Here is a 23,925-nt window from a genome sequence, read left to right as displayed (position 1 = left end):
GACCTCTTCCTATTCAGTATTATCAGGAAACCTGCCATTGTCATGGAAGGTAGGGAAGGTCGTCCCAGTCGACAAGAAAGGTAACAAAGACTCACCATTAAACTACCACCCCAATCCATAACTACCGTTCTTTGTAAAATCATGGAATATGCCATATCCTCGCACATACTGGACTTTTTAGACAACAATGACTTTTTTTCATCCATCACGGCACGGATTTCTAAAGGGATTTTGGATTTTGCAAGAACCTTTGATAAAGTTAAAAAAATTAAGTTATGGGGTTTTACGTGCCAAAACCACTTTCTGATTATGACGCACGCCGTAGTGGAGGACTCCGGAAATTTCGACCACCTGAGGATCTTTAACGTGCACCTAAATCTAAGTACAGGGGTGTTTTCGCATTTCGCCCCCATCGAAATGCGGCCGCCGTGGCAGGGATTCGATCCCGCGACCTAGTGCTCAGCAGCCGAACACCATAGTCACTGAGCAACCACGGCGGGTACCTTTGATAAGGTAGCGCATAGAAATTTCTCTATAAAACTTTATTACTTGAACTTGCATGATGACGTCTTAATATGGATAAAATAATTCCCCAGTAATCTCTTATAGTACGTGCTTGTTAATATCACGGCTTCAAATACACGTCCCGTAACCTAAAGTGTACCGCAAGATTGCGTACTATAGGCTCTTCTCTTTTCTTAATACATGTTAATTACCTACCGCTGTATGTTTCCTGTCAATTTCGTATGTTTTACTAACGTTTAATGACTAGATATCTATGCAGGATGACCTAAATAATATCCAAAACTGCTGTAATTATTGGCTAATAATTTAAAACCCAAACAACTGCAATATCACTTTCACGTCGCCGCAGTTCCACCAACGTTTCCTACATAGTCGCTGATGTGTCCATAGTAGCCGTCAATTTTTATTATAAATACCTAGGTGTAACAGTTTCCCCTAATCTTGACTGGTGTCCGCATGTAACTAATACCATCTGTTCTGTAAACAACATATGACTGAGTCGCAACAGATTATTCAAAACCAGCTTCGAAACCAATTTCCGACGCTTCTGAAGACGGACGTAGCCCAGTTTGTAACGCTATCCCAAGCTTCTGTGAACCAACTTGTCATCCTATTCCACAAGGTTGGTGGGCAATCATCGACGATCGCGTCATTCATGTCCTCCTCGTCACTAGGATTTCTAGTTGAAGGTGAGGTCGGGGCAGAACCAGCCATGCCGGTCTCGACGTCGGTCACCGATTCCGCGTCGTCGCTTGTCGCGCTTTCCGTGGAGGAGTTGACGAGAACGCCAGCTACGTATTCTGTGGAGATTTCAGAACTGTTTGCGACTGGCGTTGATAAGTTGTTCAAAACGGTCCCTTTAGGAGGGTCAACCATGGGCGGCGGCTGCAGCATGGTCAGGGGTACGAATCCCGCCGGAAGAGTGGAGACCAGGACACCGGTGATGCCGGCCGGGTGAAGCCTGATCGTGGCCGATCCGCCAAAGGCGGCTAGGTCAACCGAGCCTGCGGACTCCGCAGCGCTTCCGTTGTTCACAAGAACCTCGTAGTTGCAGACGCCGTCACTGGTGAGCACGCAGTCGGTGCCCAAGGTTACGCCAGTGTCCTTGCTCGTCACGTTGAGGTCGCAGAAATCGGAGGCGTCGCCCGAGCCAGCGTCGGCCCTGAAGCCTACAGAGTACCGGACTGGTACGGCCGACACAGCATTGAGGCGAGAGTCACCGCACGCGCGAAGGTTGCTTCCTCCAGTCAAAACCACTTGCAAATCCAGGGTCACGGTGTAAGGCCTGCCTAGAAACTCCGGTTTGTAGACGATCAAAGCTACGGATGACGGCACCGGGATGGTCAACGTGGCGTAGTGACCGCATAGTGAGAACACTGGTTCTCCATACGCGTCGACGTTGTTGTAAATGCTCACCGGACATCCGGGAATCCCGCCGTCGTTGACGGCCTTGATGTCGTTCGCGATGACAAGCAAGCCGGAATTCTCTGGGGCTTCGAACGTGTAGCGGCATTCGACGGCGCTCTCGGTGGAGTTGACATAGTGCTGGAGGATGAGCTTGACGGTCGAGTCCTCTAGTTCAAACCGTCCAGAACAATCTCCCAAAGGTTCAGAGTCGCCACCCAGCGATGCTCCACGAAATAACAATGACAGAAGCGTAATCCAGAACTGACCGAATGATTGCTTCAATGCGCGCGTCATACCTCTGCGCATCGGCTATCAGGGACACCGGTGCAGAAAGAATAAACGGCAGTTATGAGCAGTGCAGCTAGTCACGTGCTCAGAGTGACTGGGCGCACGGAAGTTGCAAGTACGCGTACAACAACTGCGGCTGTTGTGCCATTACCACAAGCCCGGATTCCGAATCTGCAAGATGCGGAATCTATCCTGCGAGCGCCATAATTCTCCCTTCACAAGTCAAGATGCTGCGCCTTCGTGCGGGAGAAGCCTCGGCGGAGCAGCGTGTTTTGACGTGCCCGCGTGTGCCCGACGGCCCGGCGCCGCACCTCCCTTGCCTGGAGGTCACCGCGCGCGCGAACTTTGAACCGAGTGGCCAGCGCGGTCGCTGGTTGGACCCCTCGGACGACCGTCGTGTGCTGACTTTGTATTGGGCCGGTTGAGTGACAATGGGCCTCGGGGATTATAAAAGCAGTGACAAGCCGCCTGAAAAACAGGATCTGCCGACCCACCGGGAGAGAGTGCCGCTCCCGACTGGGGTGAGATGTGTCACGCGTTTTCGCCGGACGCCGTCGTGCGAGAACAGTCGCGTTTGTGTGAGCTCTCGGCCCCAGTGCCGATCCGTTCATGTCCTGTATGATAACCTGTATATAATGTATAAAGTCCCTTTTGTTATTCTCATCGACGCCAGGCTCGGAGTCTTCGCTACCAACGCTCTGTCACGAAACGGGTGACGAGCGCTACGGGACCACAAAGCCGTTATCGTGGTGCAGCGGTGCAAGTTCGTAACACTGGCGGCACCGGTTGGGATGTCGTAACACTGGTGGCACCGGTTGGAATTCCGTAACACTGGATGGCAGCTACGGGATTGACCGGCATCAGCTACCTCGGCGCGGTGAGTGCCTGAAGTTTACCTCAAACACCAGACTTTCTCTGACACAGGTTATAGTAGCTCAGGGATTGACTTGGTGTTGCATTGTGTTTAACCTTGTGTGTTTCAAGCCTAGTAAGAGTGTTTTGAAAACCAGGGGATGCTGAGAGGGTAAACAGGGCAGTGTGTGAAATACTTGCATATGTCTTACTAGTAGTGTTATAGTAGCGTACGGCAGGTATTTTCAAAAAGGGTAAACAGCAGGAGGACAGTGTGAACGATGGAGAAGTACAAGGTGAAGGAACTTCTCGAAATTTGTGAGGAGTTGGGCATTGAGTTGGGCTCAACCAAAAGAAAGAATGCGATCCTTGAGGTCATGAGGACCGGGGACGTAACGGCTGAGGAAGCCGCTGAGGCCTGGGCGGGTATCAATGAACGTCGGGAAAGGGAGGAACGTTGCGAGCAGGAAAGGAAGGAAAATGAACGACGGGAAAAGGAGGAAAGGAGAGAAAAGGAACATCGGGAGTTGCAGGCAGAGAGGGAGCGACGTGAGCACGAGCTTAAAATGAAAGAGTTGGAGACCCGAAATAGCTCGCCAGCGCCTAGTCTCACTTCTAACGTTCCAAGAATACGCGATCAACTTCCACCCTTTGTCGTCGGAGAGGATATGGCCAAATACCTCGTGAAATTTGAGCACGTGTGCGAACGGAATAGCATTGAGCGATCCCTCTGGGCACAGAATCTGTTAGCGTTGCTTCCTGGGGAGGCATCAGACGTAATAACTTGCTTATCGAAAGAGGCGTTTGAGAGCTACAGTGATGTGAAGGAAGCGCTACTGCGGAAGTACAAATTGTCGCCCGAAGCTTTCCGGCAGAGGTTCCGGTACGCAAAAAAGGGTAAGGAGTCGAATGTTGACTTCGCGTTTCGTCTAAAAGCCGACTTGGTGGAATGGCTGAAGGGCGAAGAGGTTTACGACGACCGCGACAAAATTGTCGAATGCATCGCGTTGGAGCAGTTCTACCGTTGCATTGATGAGGATGTCCGGCTCTGGCTGCAAGATAGGCTAAAGGAGGTTAAGCTAAACAAGGCAGCAGAGTTAGCGGAAGAGTATTACACCCGCCGCAGCTTGCACAGCAAGGCAGTGCGCATAGAAAAAGCAGATAGAAGAGATGGGTTTTACGGGAAGCCCGACGAACGGAAGGAAATCACGCGTCGCGAGTTTCGGGACGACGAGTCCCTTCCCAAAGAAACTGTAAGGGATGGACAGAATGCATCTCAGAATGATGACGATGGTCCGAAACAGCGAAACGAAATGACGCGTTCTTTTGAGAAACGGAGACCGTTAACCTGCTACAATTGCAAAAAGCAAGGGCACATCGCTGCAAGCTGCCCAGAGAGAATTGCTTTTGCAACGATACAGGAAACTCACAAAAACATACGTCTATTGGAGCCCTATGTGCAGGAAATTAAGGTAAACGGCAAGAAGTGCCGAGCACTGCGGGACTCTGCAGCCACTATGGACGTTGTTCACCCGTCTTTCGTCTCCTCGAGTGATTTTACGGGAGAGTGCGTTAGGATACGGCAAGTGGCCGAGAAGGAGAGTGTCTGTTTACCGATCGCAACGGTTATCATTGAAGGAGAGTTTGGAAAACTTAACACCGAAGCCGCTGTGTCAGCCGCCCTCCCGGAGCAATTTTCCTACCTCTTCTCAAATAGCTCGGAGCAGCTGCTGAGGGATCAGGGCAAATCATTCTTTGCCGACGTGGCGTACATGGCCCCCACGCGATCCAAAGCGCGCCCGCTGTCGAGGGAACTTGACTTAGCGTCGGTGAGCGAAAGGCGGTGCGGCACACGGACCGATCACGGTAACTTGAGTGGCGAGCAGTCACGGGAGAGGCAGAGCTTGGAGGCTGGCCTAGACGAGCGGGTCCTGGAAGTGAGTGGGAGTGACGCGTGCAGTGCTAGCCGCGACATAGACTCGACGCCGCAATCAGGCGACGCGGGCTCCACACTCGCTCCGGTTTCCGCCAGCTGGCAGGAGCAGGCTGCAGTTGAAAGGGAAACTCGGATTCGCGAACAACAGGAAGATTGTTCACTAGCCGATCTGAGGAAGAGCGTCAAACGGGGAGTGAAAGAAAAGGGGGTTTCATTTGGCAAGGAATCTGGCTTATTGTACCGCCGCTACACGGATAAGCAGGGTCGCAAATATAAGCAGCTTCGGATTCCGCGAAAATATCGCCGGGAAAAATGAATGACCTCATTTGCTTCCTCAGAAGTATGTTTTCGGTCCAAGCGATTTCAAGGGGACCATTCTATTTGTCATTATTATTGATGATTAATAATTGTTTCTAGTTTGTTATGTTGATGATTTGAAAACTGATTGTTTGAGCCTTGTGTGCTAGATCGTACACCTGCCTCTTGTTGCAGCGGGAGCAAAAGGGGATAGCGATTAATTAGGTTGATTTGAATTATGGCTTTGTCTGGTGTTTGACGGGAGACAGAGGGCACTTGTTCGTGTTGGGTGTTGCCTTTTGCCGGTCGGTTTTGCAAGCTGCAGAACGACCAAGCGGGACCAGTGGCGAGAAGCAAGGTCTTAGGAACGACCCGAGCGGAGCTGGTCAAGGTGCCTTGGCGACGACGTGGTGAGCAGAGCTCCTGTCCTGACGAGTCGGACCTGGGCACGTGAAGTTACCTGGCGTCCCGACAATGGACGTGAACTTGGACGAGCCTGACGAACGTGCGCGCCTGGCATCCGAGCCACGTGGAGGCAGCTCGTCTTCCCGGCGCCTTATCTGAGGGCGGGGATGCTGTTGTGCCATTACCACAAGCCCGGATTCCGAATCTGCAAGATGCGGAATCTATCCTGCGAGCGCCATAATTCTCCCTTCACAAGTCAAGATGCTGCGCCTTCGTGCGGGAGAAGCCTCGGCGGAGCAGCGTGTTTTGACGTGCCCGCGTGTGCCCGACGGCCCGGCGCCGCACCTCCCTTGCCTGGAGGTCACCGCGCGCGCGAACTTTGAACCGAGTGGCCAGCGCGGTCGCTGGTTGGACCCCTCGGACGACCGTCGTGTGCTGACTTTGTATTGGGCCGGTTGAGTGACAATGGGCCTCGGGGATTATAAAAGCAGTGACAAGCCGCCTGAAAAACAGGATCTGCCGACCCACCGGGAGAGAGTGCCGCTCCCGACTGGGGTGAGATGTGTCACGCGTTTTCGCCGGACGCCGTCGTGCGAGAACAGTCGCGTTTGTGTGAGCTCTCGGCCCCAGTGCCGATCCGTTCATGTCCTGTATGATAACCTGTATATAATGTATAAAGTCCCTTTTGTTATTCTCATCGACGCCAGGCTCGGAGTCTTCGCTACCAACGCTCTGTCACGAAACGGGTGACGAGCGCTACGGGACCACAAAGCCGTTATCGTGGTGCAGCGGTGCAAGTTCGTAACACTGGCGGCACCGGTTGGGATGTCGTAACACTGGTGGCACCGGTTGGAAGTTCGTAACACGGCTCCGCGCAGCCGAGGTATACCTACCAACGCACTTTCAGGAACGGAGGTCGTTCGTTACTGTCGATATTTTTATTTTATCTACGCGTGTGCCTTCGCAAGCCTGTATCTGCAACCACACGTGCGTACCTAGGCAGGATGTCGCCCTTGCTGTACTGCCACGCCATAAAGGCGACAAGGGAATAATACCGTTCAGAGTGGTATATAGGTATACAGTGCTTATGTGAGTTCAATGTGATTTCCCTTAATTAAGTCTCCTTGGAGTCGCAGCACTTTATTCAAACGAATGAATATTTAATTATGAGCCAGTATGAGAAGTAATCATAATCCCGCACATAACCGGCACCAGGACGGCGCACTGATACTCTAAGTTCTACCAGAATGCGGTTTTTAGCCTCCTTTATCGTTGCTTGTGGACCGCCTGTTTACATATAACGCCTCTGACGTGCTATCCGCATTTAATTGACATTGAGTCGTCGACATGACCGCTAGCTCTCCCTTTACGTAAACACTTTCTGCGCCGAAAGAGGTCGTTTGAAAGCGCGAATATAAGCAGTGAGTGCTATTGACAACGCACGATTGGGTTCCGAGCATCGTCAAACAGTAATGCCACATATCCGATGCGAAGCTCGCGAAGGAGCAAGCGTACACGGAACAGTATATTGCCAATAGACGTGTTTATATTTGCCGCTTATGAGAGCGTTTTCAAATGCTGCCCATGCTTGGGTGTCAAACGCGACCAGGCTTATTATCAAGGGCGCAATGAATATAATTTTAGCCCGTTTTCTTTTGGAGGGGAGGGGGGGGGGGTAGTCCAGGTCACATGATTACTACGTTAACGCTTCATTTGTGCGAAAATATTGCTTGCATTTAGTGGCGTCAGCACCACACTGACAGATTACATGAAATGATGAGAGATTGCAAAAGAAATGTGCAGAAACCATCGACGATGATTGCCAATGCGAGCGAATAGCTGAACGCTTCTAGAAATCGGTTCGCTTTAGCTAAGAAATAATGCGCTTGAAGGCGTACATCTGTTGCAGCGAAGATACTTAGGTCGCATTTGTTGTCATTGCGTAATTCCGTAGAGAACAGAGCCGTTCACAAGAGGTACAGAGACATAAACGAAGGGAAAGTAACGAGGTTAACCAGAGAGTGATCTGCTACCCTGCACGGGGGAAAAGGTTAACCAGCCCATCTGCGATTCGCTATACGTGCGTTGTCTCCGGCGGTCGGCCATGCTCTCGCTGCTGGCCTCCTCTCCCGTGGCCGACATACGTCGGCCACGGGAGAGGAGGCCCAAAGCTCTGGCGCCCAAATCTGCCCCAAAGCTCTAGCGCGACAGCGCCCCTCACCAGGTCTGGCCATTTTGAGCTGACAAGCGCAGAGCATACATTGCGCGATAGCTATCGTGTCTGCAAAGTATTACATCGCTACGCGCCGCGGGAAGATCTGAAATTTCAAATCGAACGCCGTTTTTCCTTCTCGCCGCCGCCGCGCTCCAAGCCGGACGGTGACGTAGTAGTTCCCCGTGCGCCTACGCAGTCGTGTCCGCAGTGTGACGTCGCTCATGGTGACACGTGACTTCGAGAGTTATTCAAGACAACATCTCTTATCTGTGCGATCTGTTGCTTGAATTGACGAGTTGAAGTTTAGCGAAATAATAAAACACACAAACGGAATGAGTGTTTTTTGTTTTACTTCGCACCGAAGCAAGAGAGATGTACTTCCGCTTCGTCTGCTTGTTCCCACGGTCGTGCGGTCACGCGCGCAGGTACCACAACTGTGCCATTTTCTACCGTGTTCCAGCGCGTGATCACGCTCTGCGATCCGATTGTTCTGTCTCAGTATTCGTGTAGGCACTGAATTATACCGCTAGTAATGTTTCCTTGTGCACAGCGCGCAAAATCGTGCGCTGCGTGAACGAGACATCTCGCGCGCGACGCCGTCGACGGAAATGCGTAGCGCCGAAAAAAAAAATGAAGGCGGTGTGACGTATGCGTCACACGATCCTCGAGGTCCGGTATGGGCGAACGCAGGGAAGGAATTTCGCTTGCGGAGGCTAGACGGGGCGAGCGGAGAGCGTCTTGCTTGGCAGTGGAACCCGCCTGCTGAAATAATGGGTTGGCGGCGCTGAAATATTTCTATGTCTGCTATTAATGAGCCGACATGAAAAATTTTTGCGGCAGAACACTCCCTAGAGGACACGTAACAACTTCCAACGTATAACCAAAATTTGCTATGGGGCCTGGTGAGGGGCTCTTCAAGGGCACGATCGCGCTCGCGCTTACGTTCGCGTACGGCAGCCTCTTCTGCCGAGCGCTGCACCCGAGGCCTACCCATGGTGGCGACCGGGAAGGCATGGCGTGACGCGCGTAATACAATGCAGGTCTAGGTGACGTGGCGTTCAACTATCTTTCCTTAAGAAAGGGGCTTTGATTTTTTTCGAGATCCTAAGACGAGCCCGTGTTCACGCGCACTTGCTGTCTCCGATAAGCAGGGAAGCTCATGTTAATCGCGACAGGGGTAGTGTCATTCCTAGCAGAGGCAACTTGCACTTCCAGTGAACTTTGTGCTCATGCGCTAGTCTTTAAGCTCGTCGCTTCGCGCCGTTATCAGGCACTGACCGGCCGGCCAGTCGACGCTGGCGCGGTACTACGAATGTAAACTGTAGTGTTCTCGCAGCTAAGTTGGTGCGTAAGATGGTTTTCCTTCAGTGCGTTTTCGGCGCTCACGGACGAACCAGTGAGACATAGAAAGCTTCGCTTTAAAAGCGGGCACCTCAGGTGCAGTAGAGGCTGACGTGTCCTGACGCGAGCTCAGACATTTAAAATGCCCCTAGATGGAATGGGCTTCCGTATCTGAAGTCAGTGTAAACAATGGCAAATAAACCTTTTCGCCCCTTTTCCCTGACGTACTCACCAATGTGCATGGAGGATCCCTGGCCTAAAAGCAATCACAAGCCGCAACAATGCGCCCTATCAGCAGGGAAAGTACGACCACCAATGCCCCCCCCCGGCCACCGCCACGACAACGGCCGAGAGAGGCAAAGAAATCTCTGTACACTGATATTCGCTTAAAGAATTTGTAAAGCTTTCTGAATCAACCAGCAGCAAGGATTGTCGGCGAATGAATCATCCTAAGCTGACCGACTGTAATCGCTGTTGTAACGTTACGTCTCCGGGAGATTGAATTTGCTACGGTATACAACCGTCCGTAGAGAGCACGAAAAACTAGCTTCTGGCATCCAAAAGTATACTTAAACTGCGAGATGTGTTACGCGTCAGAGCAAATAGCGTGGGAAGTTTGGAAATATTGGAAGCACAGACATTCGTCGAGTAGGTTCCCATGAAGCTTCATTTGTTGTCTAACGAACGAACAGCGCATTATGTTCGGTTTCATAAAATGAAAACATGGCAGGTGCTGCAAGATGCAGGGTTTATCCGAGGCTAGAGTACACGCGTGGATAGACTGTCAGCTTATTATGAGTAATTTGACATCGCAAGCATAGCATACACACTGTGTTCCCAAGACGAGAAAACAAAAAAAAGTCCATCTTATCACTGGTTTTATTATGGCAGTGCCATCTTTATCGTGTTGCTCAGTAGATACACTTTGCTGGGTTTATGTCACAGCCTCCAATTGTCAGACTCAGAACCAGCTCCAAAGCCATGTTTCAAAACTCCTGTAGGTAAACGTAACCGTATAATACATGGTGGTCCACGTTTCGCTGAACCAGTCAGTTGTTCTACGCCAGAACGTTGTCGGAGTGTCGTCGATTATGATGACATGTATGACATTGCCGTCATCGTCGTCGTTATTAGTATCATCATTGCCCCCAGAAGTGCTCGTATTTGCGGCATCGACACCTGTGGTCGTGTTGTAGTCGGTGACGTTCAACATCGGTGCCTCCGTCTCGTTCATTGCCAAGTCAGTGTCCAAGCTCACAAGAGAACCAGCCGATCCTTCTGTGGAAGTCTCGTTCACGTCAGCGCCGTTCGTTGCGCCAGAAGAGGCTGTAACTGTTTCTTCAGGCGGCGACACTGCGGGTGGCGGCTGTAGGGAGGTCAGGGGTACGAATCCCGCCGGAAGAGTGGAGACCAGGACACCGGTGATGCCGGCCGGGTGAAGCCTGACCGTGGCCGATCCGCCAAAGACGTCTAGGTCAACCGAGCCTGCGGACTCCGCCGCGCTTCCGTTGTTCACAAGAACCTCGTAGTTGCAGACGCCGTCACTGGTGAGCACGCAGTTGGTGCCCAAGGTTTCGTCACTGTCCTTGCTTGTCACGTTGAGGTCGCAGAAATCAGACGTGTCGCCCGAGCCAGCGTCGGCTCTAAAACCCACCGAGTATTTCATCGGTACGATGGACAGCGCGTTAATATAGGAGTCGCCGCATGCGCGAAGGTTGGTTCCTCCGGTCAAAGTAACCTGCAAGTCCAGTGTTAGGGTGTACGGTTTGCCATTGAACTGCGGCTTGTAGACTACCAAGGCTACGGAAGAAGGCACAGGAATTGTCATGGTAGCGTAGTGCTCACACAAAGAAACGACAGGCTCTCCGGATGCATCGGCATTGCTGTAGATGGTAACGGGGCACCCTGGTATATCGGAGTCGTGTACGGCTCTGATGTCATTCGCAAAGACTAGCAAGCCCGAGTCCCGTGGTGCCTCGAAGATGTAGCGGCACTCAACGAGGCTGCGGGTGGAGTTGAGGAACTGTTGGACGTAGAGCTTGACGGTCGAATCTTCTACATGAAAGCGTCCCGAACAGTCACCCATTGCTTCAGATCCATGACACAGCGGTGTAGCAAGAACTAGGACTAGGAGTAGCAAAAAGCACGAGAAGCACCGAGGACGCCTGAGCACGTAAGCCATGTTTGCCTGCGTTCCTCGCAAAAATGCTGCCAGCGCAGTGGCTACAGGCACAGATGAGGCGTACGGGGGGTCACGTGGTCGATGCGCCAGTGTACAGGAAAGAGGCTGATAAAGAGGGGAGCACAGCTGCGCTCAGGCGGGGTCTGGGTCGCAAACAGCCGTGGCCTCACGGACACGTTGTTTTTTTTTTTTAATTCTTTTGGTCCCTTACCGCGTCATGCACCTCTACAAACCTGTGTCAAACGGCACAGGCGGCGTCGTGCGGGAACTCGATTTCCCAAAACGTGCACAAATGGACAGAAAATTAAGCAGAAACAAACCGATGTTCGTATAAGGTGAAGCTTAATGGCGTACACGTAAAATTTCCCCATTCGGTAACTTGCAGATCAATCACACTGCCGCATGCAGATGGCACAAGTGTTAGCAGCTTATTTGTATGAGCCACACAAAAATTCAGCAGAAATGGAAATCGCGCGTCGTATATCCAAGGCGAATTGAAACATTCGAAAGGAAAACAAAAAACAAAAGGAAAAGAAATACAGGAAGAGAAGGACATGGGACGGTGTGGTGTTGGAGCGGGAGGTTAGGGAGCCTTCAGAAGTGTCGTATAGGCGGCGGCGTTTGTGGTTTTAGGAAAGCCGGTCGGCCGGTCAGCGTGCAAGGAACAACTCATGTCCTTTTGTTGCTCGCACTGACCGGGTGACCAGCTCTCCTAATACTACAAACGCACGTCGCCTACGACACCTCTGAAGGCTCCTCTCGCTCCCGCAACACCCCAATGGCGTAGCCAGAAATTTCCTATGGGGGGGGGGCTCACGTTGCAGCTCGGCCTCCTCCTCATAGTTTGTCGAGTGATCCAATATATGAATAATAACTGCATTGCCATTGCCAAAGATGCAGCAAACGAATTCTTGAAGGCTGCGCACTGTCAAGACAAGTAAAATATGTATTTTTTTCATAGAATAATATACTCGTATGTCCCGAAAATTGTGTCCGAAATAACTGATATCAATGCTTCCATGGTTTTTGTCTATTTAATAAGAAACGAAAAAAATCACACGAACTTTAGAAATATATCAGTTCGAAACCAACAAAGCAGTGCATGCCGCTGATATTAAAGAATGTATGGGCCATGAAATGAACAAGTTGAGGACAAATGTTTTAATGAAACTTTGCCAGTCAAGAACCTTGTTCTTGACTGGCTTGACCATGATTCGTTCCCAGTGTTGGAGTTGTAGGACGATCCCAGCGCTGACATCCAGTTGTTGGACCTAACGGCCAATCCCAATTGCTGTCCCCGAGATTTTGGACCTTGCCCTTGGGTGCGGGAGTTGGCCGAGGTTGAGGAGGACTTTGAGATGAAAACTGGAGGTTTATTTACATTACAGTGAGAGTACAAATAAATTAACAGCCATAAAGTCATTACAGGCCAGCAGCAACTCGGACGCTGCGGCCCGTAGCAAGAAGCTCGAAAGAGATGAATGAAGGAATGTACTTTTCGCTGCTCCCGGTCTCCGGCTTTTAACCCTCTCGGTGTCTCGAAGTCACGTCACGTTCAGCCAATCGGTGAGCCCGCTCAGGTGGCGTCATTTTTGGCCAATCGGCGAGCCCGCTCAGGTGGCGTCATTTTCGGCCAATGGTAGGCGCCCGTGTGATTGTGTCGCACCCGGCGCAGAGGGTCGCTTCTTGGGCTCCAATTGTCCGAGGGCTTACTTCTCTCTGCGGTATTGCCTTCCTGGCTTGCAAGCGCCGTCACAATAGGCGGATGGGGTGAGACGGGATGTCTTCGAGGGACGTTTCAGTGCTGCAAAGCAGCTTTGCTCGGGACCTATGTTACCTGTATCCGTGCCAGGTTCCCGCTACACTTTCGGGAAGAATCAAGCAGTGAATAGCTCCACCTGCGGCGCACGAGGTTGGAGGTTTGTTTGGACGTGCAGCGCCTCGGGAACGTGGTAGATGTGCTTCTGCGCTCCTTAATTAGCTGTGAGGCGATTCGATATGGTCTGGTGAACTCGAAGTAGGCTCAGGAAAAGGTCCCGTATCTAACACCGGTCACAATTGTAGACAAGAAGTCGTCACCCTCATTGTGATACCGGATCAGATGAGTCAAGGCAGCGCCGAACTTCTCCGTTTTCTGGAGGTAGCTCAAAATTTTGGACATCCGTTGCGCACACAAGAACCGATAACCGAGATGTTAATGAATTATGGTGTAAACCGAACAGTGTCTGATGTTCACACGCTCTGCCAGTTCGTCGACGCTTATTCTCCGTTCTTGTCTAATCAGCTCATCAACCTTTGCAATTGCGTTGGGGGTGATTGCACCGAGGCTTTGGCGCGGTCTTGGATCATTTTTGCAATTTTCACGTCCTTCATTGAATCATTTCCGCCAACGCTTCACAGTGGCAAGTGAAATGCAATGTTCAACGTACACAGCAGCCACACGGCGACTAATTTCTTTTTGGGAAACGCCTTCAGCTGTTAGAAACTTCTCGACACCGCGCTGTTCAACTTTTGGAGCGTTCGTTATGTCACGCCACCATGTTCAACCCAGTGTTTGAGCGCATTAAAGAACATTTATTCTCAGACCTGCGTGTCACTTTTGTAAATGAGGGATGCATGTGTGCTACGCGCATGCCTTGCAGATAATGAACCGAACCATTATTGCGCGGGCTTGGTTGGCTCACTTTCATTTGACTCGCTCTCACACATTAGAAATGCGAATATACAATCGAATATACAAATGCGCAAAAAAGTGTCTTTGGAAACAAAGTTCACTGCACGTATACACAAAACCTCTCAATGAGGTATTTAAATATTATACGTATAAGTCTCTAATAGGTCTACGTATCTAAGAAAAGTCACGTTATATGATGCGCCAAACAAGGCAAATAAGCATGTTGCGCAATCACAGATTCACAGACCACAGAATCCTAAGGCCCGCCCCAGTCCCGAATCGCGCGCGAAGGCGGCACGCTTTCTCCCCGCTTTTCGCCTTTGCGCACACCAGATTATTGAGCCAGCATCGTCGGCTCACCCATGCCTCCCCCTACGCTTTCACTTGGCCATACAGCGCGCGGTCACGATGTTATCGCCCTTGGACTTGATACGGCGCGCGAGAGCGACGACGACGTCAGGAATGCGCCTGGAGTGTCCACATAGTTGCTATCGCAATAATTTAATAAGAGTATCCAGCAACTGAAGCGTCCCGTGGCCCATTGCTTTCCGCAAAAGAGGTAACAAAATTGAACTTTCACCATGTGACAATTCGCTGCGCCGCAACAATCTTTTTTTTTTCTTTTGTGGGGTGAGGGCACCGAAATGAAAAAAAAAAAAACGAAGGAAAGCATGTTGGCCACAATTGAATGCCTACTTTGGGCACCTAATATGGCTACAGAAGGAATATCGAAGAAAAAGCGAGACGCTTGGTCCACAGAGAAACATACGCATAGTGATCGGTTTCCTACACCGGCGAGACAAAACTTTCCGGAAAAGTTGCGCCCAAGCGAACGCGTTGCAATCTCTGGAGCCCCCAGAGTGATGGTGGCGAGCGACCATTGTTTTCTTTTCTCGTATGCTAGCCAGAAGGCGTCCAGAACTGTGCCAGGCGAAAATCCACTCGGCCAGAGAAAAACGAACGCGCTCTGGCTGGCTCTGGCAGCCCGCGGGTAGCGAGAACAAGAAAACTGCAGAGGCTTAATGTCTCCTTTCGAATAAAAGTCAAAGTAGAAAAATAAATAAGAACGTGGTTACCTTTGTTGCATTTAGTGTCTCGACATGAATGCTTTGGCGTAGGTGAAAAGAACGTGGATATTTTTTTTCTGTGACATTAAATTATAGGGTTTGACGTGCCAAACCCACTTCCTGATTATGAGGCACGCCGTAGTGAAGGACTCCGGAAATTTCGACCACCTGGGTCTCTTTAACGTGCACCTAAATCTAAGTACACGGATGTTTTCGCATTTCGCCCCCATCTATATGCGGCCGCCGTGGCCTGCATTCGATCCCGCGACCTCGTGTTACGTAGCCCAACACCATAGCCACTTTTTTTGTGACATGACAACACAAATAAACCACCACTACCTTCGTCTCATCGGACCTCGCTGCGTGCTTTGTCAACTTGTCTGATAGTGTGTTGATTTGGCTTGTCTCGTATGTTCCGATGTACGACTCTAGGAACGTCAATGCACCTTCAGCACCAAATGTTTATAAGAACATTAAACCCACAAAGTTCCGGTATTGAAATACTAAAGCATGACTTTAGAAATGTCAATGCACCTTTCGCATCAAAAGTTTATGAGAACTTAGTTCCCATAAAGTTTCGGTATTGACATCCATGCGCTCCGTAGATGCCGCGACGAGTCCTCTCGCCATCAAAACGCCCTTGAAACTTCGTGCTCGGATGGGGCTCCTTGAGTTATGTGACTCCAGGTACATGGGGCTCGCCGCGAAATCCGGCCCGAGTTCGCAATGTAAGCGCTGAGATGTGTTTTCGAGCGTGAAAAAGACATTCTAGACAAAATCCATAATGATTTCCGGCGCCGGGGTTGTTTTAATCGGCGGTGCCCCCCTCCTGGCTACGCCTCTGCAACACCCCACCATTCTATGTCCTTCTCTTTTTCCTTTTCTTCTTTCTGCCGCCTTCCCACTCTCTCCTTCTTGTCCCCTCGTCTAAGAAACCAAGAGCCGTCAAACTACATCGCTCATTTTCTTTTCAGTCACCCCCTTACGGTGAGCCGCCACCGACAACGACCGACTTGGAACAAATTCTGAGATATGCGCCGTCAAACTTGCAGTAAGAATTCACTGTTATTCCACTTACCTTTAAAAGAAAACGCTGTTTTATGCAATGAAACACAGAAACAACTGTAACGCCAATGCATTTCACCGTACACTTCGGAAGTTAACATCTCGGAACCGGCGTAGTCTTGAGCTTTCGTTCCAAGTCGATATGGCCTGGATACTCACTAGCTACAATTCGTAGATTGAAATATGTGCCGAAAAGCAATTATTAAAATGTTAATTCGCGTAATTATGTTACGTTTTCAACTAAGCATTTGGTCCTCGTAGAAGCGACGGCCGCCTCAACGGGTAATTTAGATCAAGGGTTAGAATTGTGATATCTGTCACAGGCATTTTTTTTTTAATTGGTTCAGCCAAAAGAAATGCGGCAGATCCAATGGCACTCATATACAACGAAGCGTTGTGCGAGTGCATAAAGAGTCGAAACGAGTACACGTACGCACGCACGCACGCACGCACGCACGCACGCACGCACGCGCACACAAATTATACCGAGGCTTTTGTTAAGCGGAGAGTGGAGTTCAGCGTTTGTGCGGGCGGCTGCATGTAGCGGTCACGCGGGGTGGTCAAAAAAGACGCGTGGTTCGACACCAAGACGGCGCCGCCGCTGTTTACGAAGAGCAGCGTACGTGAGCCGACTGTGAGTCGGAACTTCCGCCGGTCGGTTCGCAGAAGCAGTGCCGTGGCTTTGAAGTCAACCCCTTGCCGCTGAACCGCACCATGCCGAGACATTCCGCAAACGGGCCAGATGCCCCAACGGGGCGTGGAAGTGTTTTTCTTCAGGGAAGTGTGTCTTGCGAGGTTGTGAAACACGAGGCTCGTTGCAATGCAAATGATTTGTGGCAACGGCCTTGACGTATTGGAACTCCAGACAGTGTCACTGTGGAGCCCCGTTGTGTGGACACTGCGCTCACCGCAATGTGATTGGACGAACGACGGGGCGCGGGGGGATATGTTGGGTATGCTTTTAGGTACGTGCAGGGCCGTCGGACGCGGATTGGGGTGGAGATTCGGCTAAGAGAAAGAAGACCGAAATTCTAACTTTTGAATCGTAGGTTTGTGTCCGTGTAATTAGTTTCCATTCAATTGCTTGCCTATTCTACCTTAATAAACAGTTAACCACTTTGCAATAAGCGTCACAGACTTGCCTACAGCAATGTGACTTCCCGACATCCACAACAACTTCAAGTTTCCCTCACCGACGCCGAGGCGAACATCAACTCGGAGTCGCCGACTATACTAGCGAGTACGATGGAAGCCTTGAACGCATCACGGTGTCGGCGGCAGCATACGCGTACTTACGAAGCGCAATTAGAATCCATTCTCGAAGCGTTTACTTCCTCATTGCCGCGGATACGGCTTTCTGGTTCTTTTCATTCCCCGGTGGGGCCGGCGCCGCCGCGGGTGGATGGATGCTATGAGCGTCACCTTTGGTGGGTTGCGCCACCAAGTCTTGTTATTACTTTGCCTACTTATCTAAAAAAAAATAATAATAAAAGCGCGAAGGATTTCCGTCACCAAATTTTCTGAGCCCCTATTGGGAACTATCTTATTGTACGCCTCCGTTGTTTGCCCGTCTGCCTACTTTTCTTCCACCAAACTACTAATCGCTTCTTACTAATCTCTAATACCTACATGTTTACTTTCCTCCCTGCTCTCGCTGAGCCGAAGGGCTTCAAGCACGCCAGAGTAGCATAAACCGACAGCTGGCTCGGTTTCGCATTCTAGACATTCTAACAGGTTGACGGTTTCCTTTCTTGGCGTTCATTACATAGCGAGGCCTCGAATCCGGCAACGTTGATGCCGTCAGGCAACGTGCGTGGGTTCAGTTGCCTTCACCCAAAAAGGCATCGTGCACGTGACGCCTGCAACAAAAAAGAATGTTCCACATCCGCCGACAAGGCTTGTGAGGGGTGGTGCTGGTGGCTAACACTCCCAGGTTTACCTGTAATAGATAAACACAAATACCCGAGAAAGTCGACGGCGCCGCGGTAGCAGCATTGCACCCGTAACGCGAAGACGTGGGTTCGTCCCCCACCTGCGGCCAAGGTTTGCTTGCTTTTACAGCGAAGCTGCCTATGGCTACCCTCCGGAAAAATCGTGGCGGCGAAAAGAAAACGTCTTGCGACAAAGCCAACTTTAACGCGAATGTTCTGTAGCTCTCAATATAATGTAGGTATCTTGGAAAAAATCATACTGAAATTGGCCAATAAAACGACTCTGTCATTACGCCGAGTTTCATTTTATTTATTTATTTATTTATAAATACTCGTCATAATTAATAATTTAATTTAATTTAATAATTTAATTTACTCGTCATAATTAGTTAGTTCACAGCGAAGTTGTAAACGTTACAGAATTCCCGTCTGTAGTCAATACATGGGCGTCTACGGGAGGGAAACGAACAACCCCATGTTTGTAATAACACACACACACACACACACACACAAACATATATATATATATATATATATATATATATATATATATATATATATATATATATATATATATATATATATATATTCCTACATACATATATTCCTGCGTTGATTCAGGAAAATCACACCACAGCTTGGCTGCTCGTGCGCGCCTGATATTTCTTTCCTTTTCGCATAAATGGCACATACATAATTATATGCAGTTACATACCAACGAACTCTATCCGAACATAATTTACACCACCATAGCATCTTCACTGGTCAACCACCTTCACAGGGTGGAATGACTAAATTTTTTTCATCCAGTTTCCATCATTTATAATTTCTTCAATTCATCAATAAGTATACACGTAATTTTCACTGTGATGCTTCCCCTGTGCTGTGTCTTTGTCGGGTTCTTACGATACGACCCCCGGATATATAGGTGACACAAATGTGTCACAGTGCGAAGCTATATCACAGCCACGTAAATCACCGCTTCGTCCCGGAAAACAATGGATGCGCATCCTCGTCGTCTTCGGCGTCCCTGCGACGTATGTCACAGCACAGGGAGGCCTCGCAACGATCGCTCGGCGGTCACCATGTTCCGGCATTTCGAAACACACGTCAGACACAAAAAAATGTCACACGCCTGTCTGAGAACCAGCTGCGACTCTGCGATGACACGAATGCTGCGGCCCGCGGGGACAGAACGAGCGGAACACAGCGACGCTGTCGACCTTGCCACACACACTCTGCACGCACGCTTGCACAGAGCTCAGACCACTGGCGTGTGGAATGGGCTGACGTCAGATCCGTCGATAACGGAATACCACAATAGCCCACCTGTATCCGCTTGTCTACATTTCACCAGGCTGTCTGTATACGTACGTTTGACAAGAAAATTTTGCAGAGATTACAAAAAAAAAAACAAGTGTTTCGGGTGAAGTAGATAGTTCTCTCTTGCTGCTTCATGACCGCCATTGCAGGTAGACCAAGGTATACCTAGACTGGTAGCGAAGCTTGCATAGCCCAGATGTCTAGAAAATGACGTTGTGTTACAACCGTCGCCATATGCGTGTCGGGGGGGACAACTTATTCTGTCAAAAGAAAACAAAAATTGAAGAAAAAGTAGGGCATCGGAATCGGCAAGTGGAGGCGACGTCGTGACTTTACGTTGCTTCGCGCGAATGTTTAAAATTCTTTAAGGTCCGCCATATTGAGCACTATGCGAACAGTTTTCTTCCCTGAGCTTGAAGCTCGCCTCAGCTTACGCGCCAGCGCGTCCTTAAAATATAGGGATGACCTATGTGTCTAAAGTGAACATAATCAAGCTGGTAATGACGGCAATTGCTTCTGTACGTTTCTTAGAAACGTGGAGAAATAGGATGGCAATGAACGACAGTGCCAGAGAGGTTTAAAAAGCCGCTTCACTTTCATTTGCATAGAATCGTGCGCCCACTATACATGACCGAATAAAAAATTATGTTTCAATACGGGGAAAGTAGTATGGCTAACGCAGAATCACAACATAGCGATGCGTGCGGAACCTATTCACACGATCATTAGAGAGTTTTAGCCCAGCGGGTTTACGGCCAGCGGAGCGGAGCGGGCGAGCGGAGACGCGACTGCGCATGCGCACCACGCTGAGGGGGCCAGCGGTTTTACGGAGCAGCGTTTACGCCTAGAGTTACTGTATATGCTACCGTAGGTACAGTAACTCTATTTACGCCCGCTGGAAAGCACTCCCCAGCGGAGGGTATACGCAGCGCGCGAGCGTGCGTAAGGGCGCGCGGGCGTGTATGGGAAATGCAAGACGGCAGCCGCGAACGTGAACGCCGGCAGTTCTGCATCGAAGACGGCGACTGCCGCGCTGACCCGTACATTAGTACTCAGTACATTATTAACAAATAATGCACTGAGAACATGTAATATATCTTTATGCAGCATTTCTTGCATAATAAAAGCAAGCGTAATTCAATTTCATTTCTCTGTAACTCCTATTCGAACCACTAGGTGGGGCAGCAGAGCGCCCCGCTCTTTACCCCGCTCGAGCGGGTGATCCGCTGGGCTAAAATTCTTTTTTCGCGAGCCGCTCCGCTGGCGCAACGGTGGAGACCGTTCCGCTCCGCTGGCCGTAAACCCGCTGGGCTAAAACTCTCTATTGAAGCACTCGCAATTCTGCTCAACACGATGTTTTCACATTCAACGTTTATAAGACAAGGCAGCGTTCCTGCATGTTATCATTTAAAAAGCATTTCATCCTATCACTTTTGTTGCCTGTAGTGCGCTCGGAGCTTGTTTCAGTTGCACAGTGAACAAACAAACCATGACGTTTCTTCGCGCTCCGCTTTAATCGTCACCGCGGGACACACCACGTCGCATGGAGCACTGTAATGAACACTTTGCAGTCGCACTTTACTTTGCCAATGAATGAGGTGCGCTAGGTCAGGCGAAATTTGAAGTGAAGCGCACGCTACGCCTAGAACAAACCCACAAGGAAATGAACGAACTCGGACCAAACCACGGCGCTCAAATGAGCGACGTAACTCCGCACGGCACAATAGCCGTGCACGGGCTTCCACAAGGCGGGCTATCTCTTTTACCAGAAGCCCTGTTTCGTAGCAGTTACCAGCTAATAAATTGTAAAATAGAAAAAAAAGCACATTTGTCTTTTTATGACACCAAAATATTCCCAGAATGAATTGCTACTTTATTTGGCAGTATACTGATTAAGCTTGTCGAATTTTTTCCCCTCAGTTTCCTTTTTTTTTTTATAGCCACTGTGCTACCATGGAGGGTTGACAGGAAGGGGCATAATACACCTCTGCAGTAGCACGAATCCGTACTACACTTCTACTGAAGCCTCCATGACATTAAACAGGAAGTCCGATGCTTATAGAAGCGCGAGCTTTTACACTCCAAGCGTGTGCCCGTCTTTATAGATGCGGAGGGCATTTTTCAACCTTGTCAAGAAGCAAGCATTTTCATTTTACAAGCGCTGGCTACTTCATAGATCTCTGCTTATGCAGTTAAATTCTATAATGTTTTGTTGTGCACAAATGATATCTTGCCGGCGTGCGCTTTTTTGAAGCGCTCAGTCAAGGCGTGGAGGTTGTCGTGCAGGTAAGGACAGCCTCTGTCTGATACTATATACAAGTTCTTTCATCCAGCGTGTCTTAAAACTGTTCGCACAGCGATAATTTACTACCGAAGCCAGTGTGCCATCAAACGACAGACGCACACAATAGCAGAACATCTAAGATGTAATACCACCAGTCAGGGCTTGTAGCACGTGCCCCATAAGACAAACACTAAAATAGGCAAAGAATAATGGAATTGCTAGTTAAGGTGAAAACGCAAAGCAGCGCTTATGCAGGCAACAATGAACGCCGCGTCGTCAGCTTACAGCGAAGTTGAACAAACTGAGGATTACGCAAACGCACGCGTGGGTTCCAAGTGCACTTTCTAATTTCATAATTGTACTCATTAAAAACGAACCCTTATTTTTTCGCATAGCCCGTGTTTGATCATTTTCGCAGCAACCGGTCACAACCGATAACAAAAGCTTCACAAATTTTTCAAACGTACACGATATCGCTTTATAAAACGCATCGAACAAACGAACAACAATTTTTTTAGAACGTCTATCTTAGAATGAAATAGGGCGAGGGCAATTTCCGTCAGCGCGTCAACATGAGACTGTAGTGCAGTAATAATTATAGGCAGCTGTACCACGCATTCGTCAAACCATTAATAAAATTACCAACAAAAAAGGAAAAAAAGTGCTAACAGCATGGAGCCCTCTTAGCATAGCAACAGTATACGATAAGCAGAGCGTTAATTAGCTGCATAACAACGTGCAAGACGCTTACCTCGTGCATCTCTGAAGCGGCTCGGCTGCAGGGTTCTGCCAGCGTGTAGTTGAACCACAAAGCTCACTTCATAATGTATTCGCGAAGCTGACCAAGTTGAGGCTGGCGCTAGGGTTGAAATAAAATCATGGAAAGCGGGCGAGCATAGGCGCACATAAGCAGAGCAGCGGAAGAGCCAGCGACATCGTAAATGAGGCGCCAGCGACCGTGATGGTATCGCCAAAACGGTCCGGTAAAGCAGCAGACGAACCGGCAGCAAATAACTTGAAATCGCGGCCAAAGCGATAACAACAGCGGAAACGCCGCAGCAAGCAAGTGCAAGAGCAAGTGCAAACGAAGCAAGCAAGTGCAAGAAATGATACAAGACAGTGAAAAAAGAAATAAGACCGCAAATTACTATTTTCGCCCGCATAATAACGTCCTACTAATATTATGCAACGTTTATATATACGGCAGTTATACGTACCTTGCTAAAGTTTGTTTTACTTTCGTACACCAACCGCGAAATTGGCAACACTGCATATATATATAAAAAAACATACGTTCCAATCCACGCTGTGAAGGTGCTTGGCCGAGAAAGCTGCGATATCAACCAATGAGACGTAATTGTTGAACCATATTTACCGGGAAACGCTTGCGGCGAATGCTATGCGTGAAGGCGAGCTTTCTGGTTCTTCTTACTCCCCCCCCCCCCCCGCACGATCGGTGCCGCCGCTGCGAGCACCATCTGGTGGTGCTGTAAGCAACTCAGCGGCGCGCGCTTCCCCCTGTGATTTTTTCGTCCGCGGACACGACAAATGCCTTGGTGGGTACAAAGCTTCGCTATAAAAATCCATGGAGTTTCTCACTATATTACCTAGAGGGTAATCTGGCGCAGTTGTATCCATAGGAATCTCGGTATATGGTGACTTTGGATTGACATTGTTCTCGGAATCAAGACTAGAAGACGCGCCTTGCTAGCACCGTTTCGTCTGTCACAATGATTCATTTACTATTAAAACAGCACGCAAAAACCTGTTTTAGCTATATTATTACACAAAAAACATGTCTCGTTTAATTATGAGGACTTGTGATTGGATGTAAGATTATATAAAACGTAACAGGTATCAGCGGGCCGCTAACGTTGGAGAAATGACTACACGATTCGCGCTCGCTTTGGAACAGTTTGTCGTCTGCTTTTGCTTTTCTTCGCTTGTTTATACATTGTAGGTGAGTAAACTTTATTGAAAAATGTAATATGGGTGAATGAAAACCGTTTATGATCTTAGGAACGCATTATCTGTGTAGCCATGTCCACGTTATCCAACACGCGTGTAGCAATACGAAGCCAGGAAGGAAAAGTAAAAATTAGGAGCGAGCGTTATGCGATTCTGCTAGCCTCG

General features: G+C 49.4%; 2 protein-coding genes across 2 annotated transcripts in view; both read right to left on the bottom strand.

The window, feature by feature from the left end:
* The window catches only part of kermit (PDZ domain-containing protein GIPC-like protein kermit), a 193,726-nt gene extending 170,988 nt beyond the window's left edge, over positions 1-22,738 (bottom strand). The window contains exon 1 of the mRNA XM_065437252.2: positions 22,544-22,738. Within this exon, the coding sequence (XP_065293324.1) occupies positions 22,544-22,552 (9 nt within the window). The 5' untranslated portion in view covers positions 22,553-22,738. The remainder of the gene's footprint in view (positions 1-22,543) is intronic.
* LOC135906138 (uncharacterized) lies at positions 10,134-11,520 on the bottom strand. The gene has a single exon (XM_065437377.2). It carries the CDS (start codon positions 11,446-11,448, stop codon positions 10,228-10,230), a length of 1,221 nt encoding a protein of 406 aa, XP_065293449.1. The 5' UTR covers positions 11,449-11,520; the 3' UTR covers positions 10,134-10,227.
* Positions 22,739-23,925: the final 1,187 nt, after the last annotated feature.

The sequence above is a fragment of the Dermacentor albipictus genome, chromosome 9 (assembly GCF_038994185.2).
Source record: "Dermacentor albipictus isolate Rhodes 1998 colony chromosome 9, USDA_Dalb.pri_finalv2, whole genome shotgun sequence".
NCBI lineage: Eukaryota > Metazoa > Arthropoda > Arachnida > Ixodida > Ixodidae > Dermacentor > Dermacentor albipictus.
Note: the sequence above shows the minus strand (reverse complement) of the source record. Positions and strands in the feature narration are given on the sequence as shown.